This window comes from Eubalaena glacialis, chromosome 9 (assembly GCF_028564815.1).
Source record: "Eubalaena glacialis isolate mEubGla1 chromosome 9, mEubGla1.1.hap2.+ XY, whole genome shotgun sequence".
In the NCBI taxonomy this organism is placed as follows: domain Eukaryota; kingdom Metazoa; phylum Chordata; class Mammalia; order Artiodactyla; family Balaenidae; genus Eubalaena; species Eubalaena glacialis.
Window position 1 is genome coordinate 14440656 of NC_083724.1, and position 19224 is coordinate 14459879.

The window sequence follows — 19224 nt, forward strand, 5'->3', positions numbered from 1 at the left end:
AAAATCTGGAAGGATATTTACTAAATTGATAATAGAAATTATCTCTGAGGAGTGAGGTGAACAGTAATTTTTATTTTGTCGTTTTGCTATGTTTTTAAATTGTTCTCTAAAGAATATGAATTAGTCTTTTTAAAAAATAGCTTTACTGAGATGTAATTCTCATACCATGCATTTTCTCCCATTTAAAGTATACAACTTCATGGCTTTCAGTAAGTTCACAGAGTTGTACAACCACCACCATACCTAATTTTAGAACATTTTTCTCACTTCTAAAAGAAACCCCATGCCCTGTAGCATGAATTATTTCTGTAATAAGAAAGCAAACAATTAAAAAAAGAATCTAGCAAAAGGAAGAAGGTCACATCTCTCCTGCTGTGCTGCCTCATACCCTGGAGCTGCAGCTGGGTGGCTGCGATGTCTTCATGCAGTGAGAGTTTGCTTCTGTTTAGCTGGTCTAGCTCCTGCTGCAGTTTTCTGACATCCACCTCCAACTTTTCTAAGGCTGATTGCTTTGTTCTGCTATTCTCTTCTGTAGCTGCTAAAACCCTACAATACAAATGGAGAATAAGTTAGACTGTCAAATACAAAATGTCTAAGCACACAGACGCGACAACTAAGGAACAGTGTTATGTTTCACAATGTAGTTGTGGAGTCTGGATGATATTAATAAATAAATATTAATAATTTACCAAATTATTAAATGTTATTAAATATTAACAAAATGTAAGGCTCTTCAACTCATTTTCAAAAGAAATCTTATTTTCAGCTTTCCAAATAGAACATTTGGAAATGTTTATCATTTCAAAAAGTGACTTGCTAAACCGAAGTTTTATAAAAATCAGGGATAACATGGATAGCACTTATAATTCCAAAAATGTGATTAAGGACTTCCCTGGTGGCGCAGTGGTTAAGAATCCGCCTGCCAATGCAGGGGACACGGGTTCGAGCCCTGGTCCGGGAAGATCCCACATGCTGTGGAGCAGCTAAGCCCGTGAGCCACAACTACTGAGCCTGTGCTCTAGAGCCCTTGAGCCACAGCTACTGAGCCCACGTGCCTAAAGCCCGTGCTCTGCAACAAGAGAAGCGACCGCAATGTGAAGCCCGCGCACCACAACGAAGAGTAGCCCCCACTTGCCGCAACTAGAGAAAGCCTGCGCGCAGCAACAAAGACCCAACGCAGCCAAAAAATAAATTAATTTTAAAAAACGTGATTAAAATGGATCACTAACTTCTGATAAGTGAAAAAGCAGGAAACACACTGTATGTATAATAGGATTTGTCCAAAAAACAGGTGTGTATGAGCATGCATTCCTTTACACGAATGGAATCATACACTATGGACTGGTTTTTGTCTGGCTTCTTTCAATAAGCATAGTTACTTTGAGATTCATCCATGAATTTGTCTGTATCAATCCTCCATTGCTTTTTATTGCTGAGTAGTATTCTATGGTATGGCTATACGATAATTTGCTAATCTATTCACCAGCTGATGGGCATTTAGGTTGTTTCCAGTTTTTGGCTACTGCAAATAAAGCCGCTATGAACATCAATGTACAGTTTTTGTATGGACACATGCTTTCACCTCTAGGTGCGGGAAAGCTAGATCTTCTGCTAGGTGTATGCTTGCATTTTTAAGTAACTGCCAAACTATTTCCCAAAGTGGTCTTACTAACATTTTATACTCCCACCAATTGTGTATGAAAGTTCCTCGCTAGCATTTGATATGGTCAGTGTTTAATCTTAGCTATTCTATTAGGTGTGTAATGATATCTAATTGTGGTTTTAATTTGCATTTCCCTAATGGTTAATGATACCAAGCATCTTTTCATGTGCTTATCTGCCATCCATATATTTTCTTAAATAAAATTTCAGACTCAAATTAATAGAATTAGAAATGAAAAAGGAGAAGTAACCACTGACACTGCAGAAATACAAACGATCATAAGAGATTACTACAAGCAACTCTATGCTAATAAAATGGACAACCTGGAAGAAATGGACAGATTCTTAGAAATGCACAACCTGCCGAGACTGAACCAGGAAGAAATAGAAAATATGAACAGACCAATCACAAGCACTGAAATTGAAACTGTGATTAAAAATCTTCCAACACACAAAAGCCCAGGACCAGATGGCTTCACAGGCGAATTCTACCAAACATTTAGAGAAGAGCTAACACCTATCCTTCTCAAACTCTTCCAAAATATTGCAGAGGGAGGAACACTCCCCAACTCATTCTACGAGGCCACCATCACCCTGATACCAAAACCAGGCAAAGATGTCACAAAGAAAGAAAACTACAGGCCAATATCACTGATGAACATAGATGCAAAAATCCTCAACAAAATACTAGCAAACAGAATCCAACAGCACATTAAAAGGATCATACACCATGATCAAGTGGGGTTTATTCCAGGAATGCAAGGATTCTTCAATATATGCAAATCAATCAACGTGATACATCATATTAACAAATTGAAGGAGAAAAACCATATGATCATCTCAATAGATGCAGAGAAAGCTTTCGACAAAATTCAACACCCATTTATGATAAAAGCCCTGCAGAAAGTAGGCATAGAGGGAACTTTCCTCAACATAATAAAGGCCGTATATGACAAACCCACAGCCAACATTGTCCTCAATGGTGAAAAACTGAAACCATTTCCACTAAGATCAGGAACAAGACAAGGTTGCCCACTCTCACCACTATTATTCAACATAGTTTTGGAAGTGTTAGCCACAGCAATCAGAGACGAAAAAGAAATAAAAGGAATCCAAATCGGAAAAGAACAAGTAAAGCTGTCACTGTTTGCAGATGACATGATACTATACATAGAGAATCCAAAAGATGCTACCAGAAAACTACTAGAGCTAATCAATGAATTTGGTAAAGTAGCAGGATACAAAATTAATGCACAGAAATCTCTTGCATTCCTGTATACTAATGATGAAAAATCTGAAAGTGAAATTAAGAAAACACTCCCGTTTACCATTGCAACAAAAAGAATAAAATACCTAGGAATAAACCTACCTAAGGAGACAAAAGACCTGTATGCAGAAAATTATAGGACACTGATGAAAGAAATTAAAGATGATACAAATAGATGGAGAGATATACCATGTTCTTGGATTGGAAGAATAAACATTGTGAAAATGACTCTGCTACCCAAAGCAATCTACAGATTCAATGCAATCCCTATCAAACTACCACTGGCATTTTTCACAGAACTAGAACAAAAAATTTCACAATTTGTATGGAAACACAAAAGACCCCGAATAGCCAAAGCAATCTTGAGAACGAAAAATGGAGCTGGAGGAATCAGGCTCCCTGACTTCAGACTATATTACAAAGCTACAGTAATCAAGACAGTTTGGTACTGGCACAAAAACAGAAATATAGATCAATGGAACAGGATAGAAAGCCCAGAGATAAGCCCACGCACATATGGTCACCTTATCTTTGATAAAGGAGGCAAGCATATACAGTGGAGAAAAGACAGCCTCTTCAATAAGTGGTGCTGGGAAAATTGGACAGGTACATGTAAAAGTATGAAATTAGAACACTCCCTAACACCATACACAAAAATAAACTCAAAATGGATTAAAGACCTAAGTGTAAGGCCAGACACTATCAAACTCTTAGAGGAAAACATAGGCAGAACACTGTATGACATAAGTCACAGCAAGATCCTTTTTGACCCACCTCCTAGAGAAATGGAAATAAAAACACAAATAAACAAATGGGACCTAATAAAACTTAAAAGCTTTTGCACAGCAAAGGAAACCATAAACAAGACCAAAAGACAACCCTCAGAATGGGAGAAAATATTTGCAAATGAAGCAACGGACAAAGGATTAATCTCCAAGATTTACAAGCAGCTCATGCAGCTCAATAACAAAAAAACAAACAACCCAATCCAAAAATGGGCAGAAGACCTAAAGAGACATTTCTCCAAAGAAGAGATACAGATTGCCAACAGACACATGAAAGAATGCTCAACATCATTAATCATTAGAGAAATGCAAATCAAAACTACAATGAGGTATCATCTCACACCGGTCAGAATGGCCATCATCAAAAAATCTAGAAACAATAAATGCTGGAGAGGGTGTGGAGAAAAGGGAACACTCTTGCACTGTTGGTGGGAATGTAAATTGATACAGCCACTATGGAGAACAGTATGGAGGTTCCTTAAAAAACTAAAAATAGAACTACCATACGACCCAGCAATCCCACTACTGGGCATATACCCTGAGAAAACCATAATTCAGAAAGAGTCATGTACCAAAATATTCATTGCAGCTCTGTTTACAATAGCCAGGACATGGAAGCAACCTAGGTGTCCATCATCGGATGAATGGATAAAGAAGATGTGGCACATATATACAATGGAATATTACTCAGCCATAAAAAGAAATGAAATGGAGGTGTTTGTAATGAGGTGGATGGAGTTAGAGTCTGTCATACAGAGTGAAGTAAGTCAGAAAGAGAAAAACAAATACAGTATGCTAACACATATATATGGAATCTAAGGGAAAAAAAAAAAAAAAAAAAAGAGGTCATGAAGAACCTAGTGGCAAGATGGGAATAAAGACACAGACCTACTAGAGAATGGACTTGAGGATATGGGGAGGGGGAGGGGTGAGATGTGACAGGGTGAGAGAGTGTCATGGACATATATACACTACCAAATGTAAAATAGATAACTAGTGGGAAGCAGCCGCATAGCACAGGGAGATCAGCTCGGTGCTTTGTGACCACCTAGAGGGGTGGGATAGGGAGGGTGGGAGGGGGGGAGATGCAAGAGGGAAGAGATATGGCAACATATGTATATGTGTAGCTGATTCACTTTGTTGTAAAGCAGAAGCTAGCACACCATTGTAGAGCAATTGTACTTCAATAAAGATGTTTAAAAAAAAAAAAAAAAAAAAAAAAAAATAAATAAATAAATAAATAAATAAATAAATAAATAAAATTTCAAATCTCTTGCCCATTTGAAAAATTGCGTTCTTCATTTTCTAATTACTGAGTTTTGAGAGTTCATTATACCCAGGGTACACGTCCTTTATCGGATACATGGTTGCCAGGATTTCTCTCACAGTCTGTGACATGTCTGTTCATTATTTCAACAGTGTCTTTTGAGAAACAGAAGTTTTAAATTTTGATGAGGTCCAATTTTATCACTGTACTCTTTTATGGATCATGCTTTCAGCGTCTTATCTAAGGAATTTTTGCCTAACCCAAGGCCACAAAGATTTTTTCCCCCTATGTTTTCTCCTACAGGTTTTATATTTTGGTTTACATTTATGTTTATGATCCATTTTGAGTTAATTTTTATATGTAGTGTGAGGTATAGATCAAGGTTCATTTTTTTGGTTTTGGATATGTAGTGCTTTTAGCAACAGTTTTTGAAAACACCATCTTTTCTCTACTCTGCATCTTTGTCAAAATCAGTTGTGCATATATTTGTGAGTTTACTTGCAGACTTCTGTTCCATTGACCTATTTGTCTATCTTTATACCAATACCACAGTGTTTTGATTACCATAGCTGTATACTGTCTTGAAATCACATAGTATTAGCCCTAAACTTTTGTTCTTCTTTTTCAAAGTTGTTTTGGTGTCATATCTAAAAAGTTTTAGATTCTATTCTAGGTCCTCTGCATTTCAATATGAATTTTAGAATCAGATGGCCAATTTCTATTTAAAAAACCTGTTGGGATTTTGACTGTGATTGTTTTGAATCTATAGATCAATTTGAGGAGAACTGAATCTTAACAATGGGTTAAGATTGGGTCTTCCTACACACGAACAAGCATAAATTATTTTACTTAAAAAAAAATCACAACAAGTTATTTTGAAAAATGCTTTTGGGAAAAAAAAGACCTAAAAGGAAAATTCACCCAAAAATGCTATTGGTGAATTGTATTGTGATACTGAGTTTGTGGCATATTTTGTATTTTTTTGCCTTTTCTCAATTTTCCAATTTTTTGAATAGTGTGTTAATAATGCTTTAGCCTTCCAGATGGGATCTTACAAGCTTACTTGTTCCTGCTCTCACCGTTTGGTTTGTGCCAACTTCTTCTCCCAGCCATCACATTTCTCTTCGAGATCTTCCTTTTGTTTGCACAAAGACTCAACACACAACTGCAGTGCTCGGGTCTCAGCAGTTATTCGCTCAATTTCTCGTTTGTCCCTCTCCAAGAGCTGCTTCTGCCACTCCATTTCCCCTTTCTGTCGCAGGGCTGTCTGCTGCAAACTGTCCAACTCCAGTTTCTCCTAAAGCAGATAAAAGAGCAGTCAACCATGCAAACTGAGGAAGACCGCGGTTCACTACTGGTAAAACAGCTTTGTTTATTACCTCTAGCACTTCAACCTGAGCCTTCTCTAACTCAGACACCTTTTGGTCATGTTGTAGCTTCAAACTTTGCAGCTCATTGTTTTCAAGTTGCAACATGTCCAGAATATTCTTTAGTTCTAACAGAAACAAAGCATGGTCCAGGCAATTAAATGAATGTGGAAACATTTACAAAATGAAACAGAAAATAATGCTACTGGCTGATACAAGAAACAAAAGATAATAAAAATATATTTGTTGTGCTGAATTAATGGAGCTAATTAATTGTATTCTGAATGTAAAAAGCCTTTAAAAGTATTGCTAAACATTAATTTGTTATAAACATTTAAACCAAAACATTCAACAGAGATCTAGTTCTAAAAAGTACTTACCCTACCTAAAAGAATTTAAATCAAAATAAATAGGAAAAACTTTAAAATATATCAGCTGAGATTTATATAACAATTCTTTTGTCCTTTGAAATATAGATTTTTAAACATTAACTACTTTTATCTGATTATAAAAATATTTGTTCATTATAGAAAATTTGAAAAAAGTATAAAAGAAAAAAAATGAAAACCCATCATTATCCTACCATCCAAAGACAATCACTACTGCAATAGCATTTTGATGTATTCCCTACCAGGAGCGCACGCACACGAACAGACACACACACATATATATATTTTAAAATAAATTGGGACTACAATCAATATTCAGTTTTTATCTATTTTTTCACTCTTCTTTCATCAGCATTTTTGCATGTCATTAAATGTTAAAATATGTTTTTTAAAAAAAATTTATTTATTTTATTTATTTTTGGCTGCGTTGGGTCTTTGTTGCTGTGCGTGGGCTTTCTTTAGTTGCAGTGAGCGGGGGCTACTCTTGGTTGCGGTGCGCGGGCTTCTCTCGTTGCAGAGCACGGGCTCTAGGCGTGCGGGTTTCAGTAGTTGCAGCGCACAGGCTCAGTAGTTGTGGCGCACGGGCTTAGTTGTTCCGCGGCATGTGGGATCTTCCTGGACCAGGGCTTGAACCCGTGTCCCCTGCATTGGCAGGCGGATTCTTAACCACTGCGCCACCAGGGAAGCCCAAAATATGGTTTTTAAATTAGTCATTTGTTTCCAAATTTTGTCATTATAATTTCTGTTGCAAGTAACTGACTCAGTCAACTTAATTTGTAAAACAAGGAAATAAAGGCTTACTTCTTAAAAAAAAAAAAGAGACAGAAATAAAATAAATATCGCCGTGATGTACATAAACGCTTGCCCTCTCTAGATAACTGGAAATGGGCTACCTGGTTTAACAGGTGTGAGTTTAATAGTCTTAAGACACTGGGAGGTTGTTCCATTTTATACTTCAATCAACAGCCTGTAAGTGCTCTTCTTTCATCACACCCTGGTCAGCAATGAAGATGATTATTTTGCTTTTAGTCAATTTGAGTGGCAGAAAATATCATATTCCTTTTATAATCTGCTTTTCTTTGATTAGAAATAAGGTTAAACTTTAAACTTACCAGTTTTATGTTTAGACATTTGCCCTAAAACTACCTGGAGATTTTCTTCCTCTGTTTCAGTTTCCTGCTTTATAAGTGAAAGTTGATTTTTTTTCTCACTAATCTGGACATTCAGTTCTCCTTTCTGAAAACTCAGTTCTTCCAGAAGAGATTTTAGTTCCTGTTCAAAGAAAAAGAAAAGAAAAGAAAAGAAAAGAAAAAAGTCAACCCACCTTCACCAAGTTATGAATAGAAATTACTTTAAAATCAGTTCTGTTATTAACTGTCTCATTTCATAGAAATTCTCATTTGGAAACAAGCTCATGTTTGAGTTTTACATCAAGAACAGCACTATATTTTACACTAACATATTTCAGTATAATAGAAGCAAAAAAGTAACACGTTATCTTCATTTAAAATTTATATGCAATATTTACTATGACCAAAGCAATGTGTTGCAGAGAAAAAAGGCTGACTCGGACACATCTCCTGCCCTCAAGGGGCTTAGCACCTGGTGGGGAAATAAGGCAGGGAACAGAAACATGATCACGAAAGGCTAAGGTGCCCTAGGAAATGTGCAGAGTGCTACTAAACTCAGAATCGAGAGAAACTCCTTCCAGGGTAAAGGAAAAGTTGGGGAAGTCTTCTTAGTGGCATGAAGCTGGACCATGAAAGTTGGGTCGGATCTGGACATTCCCAGAAAGGGAATTCCTAGAGAAGAAACAGTATGAGAAAGGCACAGAGGCATAAAACCTTGGGCATGTCCAGAAAACAACACAGGGGGAGAGCTATGCATGGCAGCCACAGCATGGATAGATAGCACAACACCAAGCTCGTTACAGAGGCATCAAGATTCAGGAATTTATATTTGCATTTTAGGGGGAAACCAATGAAAATATCTCAAAATAAATCTACAGGACTATACTAGGACTCTTAAGAAAAACTATTGAAAAATGTACCCTGATGTGACTGCACTTCTCAGCTACTTCAGTTTCTCCCAGTCTCAGCGCCTCCTGGAGGTCAGCTCTGGCCTGGACCATGCTTCCCTGGAGTAGATGCAGCTCCTCCTTTTTATGCCCCAATTGTCTGTCCAAGACAGCCATCTCCTGCTGCTGACCTGTTACCTGCATTAAAGAAAAGTAAAGAATGCAAAGCCTGACAAAGTGCTGAGATAGAGAATATTTAGTCCAGCTAAAGGTTGTGTGGGGAAATAAGGAGGTAGTCTAATTCTCACAATCCTGCAAGAGTCAGGAAGGCCAGGCTGGGGGGCTGCAGGCATAAAATGCCTAATAAAGGCCTTGAGCTCACATAGGTAAAAACACTTAAATCACAGCAAAAACAACAATATGATAATAATGATTATCCTTCAGGTTATGGTTTTCAAAGAACTTTCATATCTATATTTTATTCCAATTGACAACCACCTTGACAATGGAAGTTAGGCAAGGATTTAAAAAATTTATTCATTTTGTAAATTTAAAACTTACAATTTTAAGGACAATACATATTTAGTTACAGAAAAGCAGAAAATGCAGACATGCAAAAGGAAGAAAATAGAAAATATTCACAATCCCCCCTTATCAGACGACCATGTTTGTACTTTGGTATAGACTAAAAATTCAAACATAAGTATACATAAACACATCTAACATAAATGATCTCAGAGCATATTGTGTTTTGAGACTCACTTATTCAATAATATATCGTACTGAGTTGAGATTCAAATTTGGGTTGGACTCTATTCTTAACCACTAGGACATATAGCCTCATTTATGCTTTATACTTTATTATGTATTTTCCAGTCTTTTCTACAATCAAACATGTATTTCTTTTTATAATCATAACACGAATGTAGGTTTCAAAACAGCATGAACTGGTTTTCAAGGTGTCTGCTGCCATACCTGGCTTTTCAGCTTTTCCAGCTCTGCTCTCTTGGCCTGCAGGAGGGTCTCCGACTCTTTAAGCACCTGCAGGTGATGATCCTCGGTGCGTTCTGCGGTCTCGATGTCTTTTTGCAGCTTCTGCAGCCTACAAAGCACCAGCAGTACTAGAGCAAATTGGAAGGGAGACAGAGCCCCAAGAGCCGCCTTCCAGCACAAGCCCCTTAAAGGCCTGCAGAGGCCGTACTTACTCTTCTGTCAGTTTTTCCTTCTTCTTGTTTAGACACTGGAAGTCTGAGTCTTTTGCTGCAACAACTTTGTTTATCTCTTTCAAGATTTCTTCTTGCTCGATTTTGTGCTGCTCCAAATCCTTTGTGTCAGCCTGGAGCAATCTAAAACACATCTCTTTATTTCCCCCAGACTCCTTAGACTTGACGTGCATTGTTTATCATAGAGCAATTATCGTCCTCTTAGAATCAAACTTCTCATTCATCTCACCGAGGACATCAATGGCTGAGGGAGTCCACCTACCTGAGCTGCTGATCGGCTTTGACAAGGTTAACAGCAGTTTCCTGAGCTCTCCTTTCTAACTCCTCAGCATCTTTCTCAGTTTGCAATAAATTTCTTTTGGCATCAGTGAACTTTTCAACAGCATTTTTTGTCTAGAAAAGAAACTGTCGTTAAAAGCAATTCAGGGCTTCCCTGGTGGCGCAGTGGTTGAGAGTCTGCCTGCCAATGCAGGGGACACGGGTTCGAGCCCTGGTCTGGGAAGATCCCACATGCCGCGGAGCAACTGGGCCCGTGAGCCACAACTACTGAGCCTGCGCGTCTGGAGCCTGTGCTCCGCAACAAGAGAGGCCGCGACAGTGAGAGGCCCGCGCACCGCAATGAAGAGTGGCCCCCGCTTGCCGCAACTAGAGAAAGCCCTCGCACAGAAACGAAGACCCAACACAGCCAAAAATAAATAAATTAATTAATTAATTAATTAAAAAAAAAAAAGCAATCCAGTTACAATACTCTCTCACGGCTATTGGTATCGTAAATTGGCACAGCTCTTGGAAAACAAGACAATACAGAAAGACTGATAAAAATGTTCATTCACTTTGACTCTCCAATTCTCAAAAAAGAATTCAGAAGAACTATTACACAAAAATGCTCACTGTATACTGAAATAATATAAGACTTGACAAACAATCGATTCAGTAAGTGATAATGCATCAACACAATGGAATACTGTGCAGTCTTTAAAATAATATGACAATGTAGTAACATAGAAGAATGTTAATGATAAAATGTTGGCTGAAAAAAAATGTTAAATGGTATAAGCACTGTAAGAGCAACTATAGAAATCTATCTTGTCAACAAAGACAGAAAGGCTGTGCAAAAACAAAAATCGTCATTTGAGGGTGGTGAGATGGTGGATGATGTTTTATTTAAAAATAATCTGTAATGTTAGTATATGTTATTTTTTTCACTTAAAAATATCTACCCCAAAACAACAACCAAGAAAAAAGGAAAAAAAGAAATTCAAAAAAAAGGAAAAAAAGAAATTTAAAAAAGAGAAGAAAAAAGTGAACAAACAAATATCTACCCAATTAAGTGGCAAGGAAGTGATTTTACCAATATTCCCTCCACATAAAGATTCTTCCTTTACTCTAGATATTATCTTTTTAAGTAAAACCCCATTAATCGAAGGATGATTTAATTATGGCTGAGAAACACAAATATTTAATACTTTTGAAGTATTTCAAAATCTTCCTATATATGATTTGGCAAAAACATCATTTTTTTTCTTTTTTATCCCCTTGGTTTCTTTTTCTAAAATAAGAGGCTTAAAATAATGTCACGAGAGGTCCAAAAACAGAGTATGGTTTGCACTTGGTTGAGCAGTGACTCACTTTTCTGCCAAAACACTCCGTGTTGCAGTTGCACTCAAGTCAGAGGCATCTGTATGTGAAGCTCGTCTAGTAAATACCCCGTGTGGATGCAAGAGGGTTTGGCCAGCTCCCAGAGAGCTAGATATTTCACCACACTTCTTTCCACTTCGGATAGCTGGTTTCTACCAGATTCATCAGCAAAGCATTGGACAGAACTCACTACACACTACAGAAAGCCAGCCACGTCTCTAAGTAGTTTTTTATCCCCTTGTACGTCAGGTTTTAACAAGTCTGGCACATTCCTTACAAAATCCAGCACTTTCTCCTTTCCTCTTCCTTTTTAGCAAGCTGCTTCCCTGAGTCATTTTGGGAGGATGAAGGAGGAAGAGCTTATTAGTCTCGGTTCACTTACTATCTCTGCCAACTACCGGTCTCAGCAATTTTCTTTTATACACCAGTGATGCATTTTTCTTTGGTCCTGCTCACACCTATTTTCTCTCACAGTAATCTAACATGTGACAGAAGAGGGAACTGATCACCTGAAAAGAGATGAGGACACTTTTCCATTCTTATTAAAGCCATCACTCACAGAATTTCTTTAATAAATCCTTCATTTCAGTTCCGGGGTAATAGATTTCTATTCATTTAAATTGATCCATGTTGAAATAACAATATAAAAATAGTAGTTCCTGATGTGGCCCATATGGATTCGGGACTTTTGTTTTTAATCCTGGAATTCCCATCTAAAGCTGTCTTGGTGAGTCAGAACTTTAGCTGTGTGACCCTGGGCTAGACCAGCCTCTGAGCTACATGTGTGAACTGGGCTAATGACCATCTTACAACGCTGCCAGGAAGGTTAAATGAAGTGGTATTTATAAAATAGCCAATGTGTGGCCATAGCAGGGGGATCATAAAAGGCAGTTCCTTTTCCTTCCCAACTTCCTCTGTGTTTCAGTCTTAAGAATACTACCTCAGGCCAAAAAATATTTGATTTTATCTTACTATCAACTCGGAGAACAAAGTAAGAATAAGAGTCTTGTGAGAAGGGAATCCCCATAAGGTTAACAGCTGATCTTTCAGCAGAAACTCTGCAAGCCAGAAGGGAGTGGCAGGATATACTTAAAGTGATGAAGGAGAAAAACCTACAACCAAGGTTACTCTACCCAGCAAGGATCTCATTCAGATTTGATGGAGAAATTAAAACCTTTACAGACAAGCAAAAGCTGAGAGAGTTCAGCACCACCAAACCAGCTTTACAACAAATGCTAAAGGAACTTCTCTAGGCAAGAAACACAAGAGAAGGAAAACACCTACAATAACAAACCCAAAACATTTAAGAAAATGGGAATAGGAACATACATATCGATAATTACCTTAAATGTAAATGGATTAAATGCTCCCACCAAAAGACACAGACTGGCTGAATGGATACAAAAACAAGACCCATATATATGCTGTCTACAAGAGACCCACTTCAGACCTAGAGACACATACAGACTGAAAGTGAGGGGATGGAAAAAGATATTCCATGCAAAGGAAATCAAAAGAAAGCTGGAGTAGCAATTCTCATATCAGACCAAATAGACTTTAAAATAAAGACTATTACAAGAGACAAAAAAGGACACTATATAATGATCAAGGGATCGATCCAAGAGGAAGGTATAACAATTGTAAATATTTATGCACCCAACATAGGAGCACCTCAATACATAAGGCAAATACTAACAGCCATAAAAGGGGAAATCGACAGTAACACAATCATAGTAGGGGACTTTAACACCCCACTTTCACCAATGGACAGATCATCCAAAATGAAAATAAATAAGGAAACACAAGCTTTAAATGATACATTAAACAAGATGGACTTAATTGATATTTATAGGACATTCCACCCAAAAACAACAGAATACACATTTTTCTCAAGTGCTCATGGAACATTCTCCAGGATAGATCATATCTTGGGTCACAAATCAAGCCTTGGTAAATTTAAAAAAATTGAAATCATATCAAGTATCTTTTCCGACCACAACGCTATGAGACTAGATATCAATTACAGGAAAAGATCTGTAAAAAATACAAACACATGGAGGCTACACAATGCACTACTTAATAACGAAGTGATCACTGAAGAAATCAAAGGAGAAATCAAAAAATACCTAGAAACAAATGACAATGGAGATACGACGACCCAAAACCTATGGGATGCAGCAAAAGCAGTTCTAAGAGGGAAGTTTACAGCAATACAAGCCTACATCAAGAAACAGGAAACATCTCGAATAAACAACCTAACCTTGCACCTAAAGCAATTAGAGAAAGAAGAACAAAAAAACCCCAAAGCTAGCAGAAGGAAAGAAATCATAAAGATCAGATCAGAAATAAATGAAAAAGAAATGAAGGAAACAATAGCAAAAATCAATGAAACTAAAAGCTGGTTCTTTGAGAAGATAAACAAAATTGAGAAACCATTAGCCAGACTCATCAAGAGAAAAAGGGAGAAGACTCAAATCAATAGAATTAGAAATGAAAAAGGAGAAGTAACCACTGACACTGCAGAAATACAAACGATCATGAGAGATTACTACAAGCAACTCTATGCCAATAAAATGGACAACCTGGAAGAAATGGACAGATTCTTAGAAATGCACAACCTGCCGAGACTGAACCAGGAAGAAATAGAAAATATGAACAGACCAATCACAAGCACTGAAATTGAAACTGTGATTAAAAATCTTCCAACACACAAAAGCCCAGGACCAGATGGCTTCACAGGCGAATTCTATCAAACATTTAGAGAAGAGCTAACACCTATCCTTCTCAAACTCTTCCAAAATATCGCAGAGGGAGGAACACTCCCCAACTCATTCTACGAGGCCACCATCACCTTGATACCAAAACCAGACAAAGATGTCACAAAGAAAGAAAACTACAGGCCAATATCACTGATGAACATAGGTGCAAAAATCCTCAACAAAATACTAGCAAACAGAATCCAACAGCACATTAAAAGGATTATACACTATGATCAAGTGGGGTTTATTCCAGGAATGCAAGGATTCTTCAATATACGCAAATCAATCAACGTGATACATCATATTAACAAATTGAAGGAGAAAAACCATATGATCATCTCAATAGATGCAGAGAAAGCTTTCGACAAAATTCAACACCCATTTATGATAAAAGCCCTGCAGAAAGTAGGCATAGAGGGAACTTTCCTCAACATAATAAAGGCCGTATATGACAAACCCACAGCCAACATTGTCCTCAATGGTGAAAAACTGAAACCATTTCCACTAAGATCAGGAACAAGACAAGGTTGCCCACTCTCACCACTATTATTCAACATAGTTTTGGAAGTGTTAGCCACAGCAATCAGAGAAGAAAAAGAAATAAAAGGAATCCAAATCGGAAAAGAAGAAGTAAAGCTGTCACTGTTTGCAGATGACATGATACTATACATAGAGAATCCTAAAGATACTACCAGAAAACTACTAGAGCTAATCAATGAATTTGGTAAAGTAGCAGGATACAAAATTAATGCACAGAAATCTCTTGCATTCCTATATACTAATGATGAAAAATCTGAAAGTGAAATTAAGAAAACACTCCCGTTTACCATTGCAACAAAAAGAATAAAATATCTAGGAATAAACCTACCTAAGGAGACAAAAGACCTGTATGCAGAAAATTATAGGACACTGATGAAAGAAATTAAAGATGATACAAACAGATGGAGAGATATACCATGTTCTTGGATTGGAAGAATCAACATTGTGAAAATGACTCTGCTACCCAAAGCAATCTACAGATTCAATGCAATCCCTATCAAACTACCACTGGCATTTTTCACAGAACTAGAACAAAAAATTTCACAATTTGTATGGAAACACAAAAGACCCCGAATAGCCAAAGCAATCTTGAGAACGAAAAATGGAGCTGGAGGAATCAGGCTCCCTGACTTCAGACTATATTACAAAGCTACAGTAATCAAGACAGTTTGGTACTGGCACAAAAACAGAAATATAGATCAATGGAACAGGATAGAAAGCCCAGAGATAAGCCCACGCACATATGGTCACCTTATCTTTGATAAAGGAGGCAAGCATATACAGTGGAGAAAAGACAGCCTCTTCAATAAATGGTGCTGGGAAAATTGGACAGGTACATGTAAAAGTATGAAATTAGAACACTCCCTGACACCATACACAAAAATAAACTCAAAATGGATTAAAGACCTAAGTGTAAGGCCAGACACTATCAAACTTTTAGAGGAAAACATAGGCAGAACACTCTATGACATAAATCACAGCAAGATCCTTTTTGACCCACCTCCTAGAGAAATGGAAATAAAAACAAAAATAAACAAATGGGACCTAATGAAACTTCAAAGCTTTTGCACAGCAAAGGAAACCATAAACAAGACCAAAAGACAACCCTCAGAATGGGAGAAAATATTTGCAAATGAAGCAACGGACAAAGGATTAATCTCCAAGATTTACAAGCAGCTCATGCAGCTCAATAACAAAAAAACAAACAACCCAATCCAAAAATGGGCAGAAGACCTAAAGAGACATTTCTCCAAAGAAGAGATACAGATTGCCAACAGACACATGAAAGAATGCTCAACATCATTAATCATTAGAGAAATGCAAATCAAAACTACAATGAGGTATCATCTCACACCGGTCAGAATGGCCATCATCAAAAAATCTAGAAACAATAAATGCTGGAGAGGGTGTGGAGAAAAGGGAACACTCTTGCACTGTTGGTGGGAATGTAAATTGATACAGCCACTATGGAGAACAGTATGGAGGTTCCTTAAAAAACTAAAAATAGAACTACCATACGACCCAGCAATCCCACTACTGGGCATATACCCTGAGAAAACCGTAATTCAGAAAGAGTCATGTACCAAAATATTCATTGCAGCTCTGTTTACAATAGCCAGGACATGGAAGCAACCTAGGTGTCCATCATCGGATGAATGGATAAAGAAGATGTGGCACATATATACAATGGAATATTACTCAGCCATAAAAAGAAATGAAATGGAAGTATTTGTAATGAGGTGGATGGAGTTAGAGTCTGTCATACAGAGTGAAGTAAGTCAGAAAGAGAAAAACAAATACAGTATGCTAACACATATATATGGAATCTAAGGGAAAAAAAAAGGTCATGAAGAACCTAGTGGCAAGACGGGAATAAAGACACAGACCTACTAGAGAATGGACTTGAGGATATGGGGAGGGGGAGGGGTGAGATGTGACAGGGTGAGAGAGTGTCATGGACATATATACACTACCAAATGTAAAATAGATAGCTAGTGGGAAGCAGCCGCATAGCACAGGGAGATCAGCTCGGTGCTTTGTGACCACCTAGAGGGGTGGGATAGGCAGGGTGGGAGGGAGGGAGATGCAAGAGGGAAGAGATATGGGAACATACGTATATGTATAACTGATTCACTTTGTTATAAAGCAGAAACTAACACACCATTGTAAAGCAATTATACTTCAATAAAGATGTTTAAAAAAGAGTCTTGTGAGGTCCATTGTTATAAGAATATAAGATTGACCTATTTAATAAACACAGATATCACAGCCCGAATGATTTTTAAAAGGCACACACAGGATAAGGAGGTGGGGTGTGTTAGGAACTAAATGACTTTCAGGAGCTTTAAATATGCTATTTCATTTAATTCATACTGAATTATACTAGGTTAATTCTAGTATAATTAGTATAATCTAGGTTAATTAGTATAATCTAGGTTAATTATACTAGGTTAATTATACTTCATTTAATTCATACTGAACAGCCTAGGTTTTCTTAGCCTGAATTTACAGAGCAGGAAAGCAAAGCTTGGGGACTTAAGCAACTTGCCCAAATCCTCACAGCTCCTTAACTAGCAGAGCACAGCCTGACTTGGACCACTGTGCTCTTCACGTTTTCTTTCTAACCCTTCCTGCTGCCGCCGCCGACGGCAGCAAGCCAGCAAGCCGCCTCACCCCAAGCACAACAGCACATACTTTCTCGGTTGTGCGTGAAAGTTCACTCTCAGCTTCCGCCAGCAGTCGGTCAGCCTCCCTGAGCTCTGCTCGACGTTTCAGGAGGGTCTTCTCGATGCACTCAATTTCATCTACAATATCTTCATGGTGCCTGAGTGATTTTTCTATTTCTAGTTCATTCATAAGACTCTCAACATTTCCATCAATGAAGTCTCTAAAAAAATCATATATACACACTCATCAAGAGATTTTAAATGTGACAATATAGATACTTGTAGCCTAATGATAAAAAGATGCACAATGATTTTCTAATTTTATATGAGAAGGGACTGGACAGACAGCTACATCTGATTAAGTTCAATGTCTATGCTTACCTTTTTACTCAACATGGCATACTGTTGACAATAAGTGGATAATATGTATAATGTATGAGGCAGTTGTTTTGTCCTTTTAAATATAAAGATTATTTTTTCATCAGCACTTGGTCAAGACAATGCTGATACTTCAATTCTTCTGTGGTATAAAAATAAAACAAACCACTGCCTCAATAATCATCTATTCCCTCAAAACTATCCTAAGTTTCTACTAGAGTAAAATTATGGTGACAATATTTGACAAATCAGAAAGAGTAACACAGGACTTGGTAACTCAAGGCTAAAGTCAAAATTATTTGAAAATGGGACTATCATTGACAGAAAAACATGAAAATAAATTCATCAACATATTAACAGATTAATTCTTCTTTGAACATTTTTGTGTTATCCAAATTCCCTAAAATGATCATTTATTATACTTTTATAACTAGGAAAAGAAGTGGTTCTCCCACTGCACTACACCCCCCTCAAAAAACTTCACCTCCCCCATATACACCTACAAAAATGAAATAACCATCCCCCAAGCCTTCAAACATCTAGTCCCAACCTTCTCTCGGTATGACCCTTGGTTTTCCCTGCCAGATCTATCAGTCACTCTTGCGTTTGCTCCTAGAAGGCAGAGACCATATCTCACTCACCTCTATGTACTCCACAGGTCTCCCCCCAACCCTGGTACCTGGGCCAGTCTGGCTTAAGGGACAAAAACTGGGGAACTGTCATAATTCATGGTCTAGTGCAGAAGATGGGCTTCTACATAACTGACCCACGCAGCAGATACAAGCATTAGCTAACGGACCCTATGCCAGATGCTGGGGCACAGAGAGGGAGGCCCCGCTACTGCCCTTCTGGGTATCTTACAACATGGTCTGAACAACACTACGCCCAAGGTTGCCAACTCCAAACTGTGGGAGCCTGAGATGAGAAAGCTTTTCTGTCAGAGGGGATCCCTAACCTTCATCTGGAAAGACACACTGGAGTTAGGTGGGGGGCAGGTCGGGAAGCCATTTCAGGCAAAGGACAGCATGTGCAAAGGTGGGGAGGCAGGAGAAAACGTGGTGCTCGGGGAAACCACAGCAAAGTGTAGGGCCAGAGTAAGTACCGTGTGGGAGAGAAGGATAAAAAAGAGAGGTAGGGTTCAGATCTTGGAGGGCAGTATGTTTGCTGGTGGGAATGAGAGACACAGGGGAGCGTGCACAGTTAGGTCTGCAGCCATGTCGAGGGTGGGATGGAGAGAAAGACACTAGACCTGGAAGGCCTGACCTA

At 38.0% G+C, this 19224-nt stretch overlaps 1 protein-coding gene across 5 annotated transcripts in view; it reads right to left on the bottom strand.

The window, feature by feature from the left end:
- Positions 1-19224, bottom strand: part of CNTRL (centriolin) — a 93041-nt gene that overhangs the window by 12157 nt on the left and 61660 nt on the right. For all 5 annotated transcript variants that reach the window (XM_061200000.1, XM_061199999.1, XM_061199997.1 and 2 more), the window contains 9 exons: positions 17609-17801; positions 10240-10370; positions 9960-10100; positions 9730-9856; positions 8788-8952; positions 7850-8009; positions 6361-6476; positions 6061-6278; positions 389-546 (listed from right to left, as the gene is read on the bottom strand). In XM_061200000.1, coding sequence (XP_061055983.1) covers positions 389-546; positions 6061-6278; positions 6361-6476; positions 7850-8009; positions 8788-8952; positions 9730-9856; positions 9960-10100; positions 10240-10370; positions 17609-17801 — 1409 coding nt within the window. The remainder of the gene's footprint in view (positions 1-388; positions 547-6060; positions 6279-6360; positions 6477-7849; positions 8010-8787; positions 8953-9729; positions 9857-9959; positions 10101-10239; positions 10371-17608; positions 17802-19224) is intronic.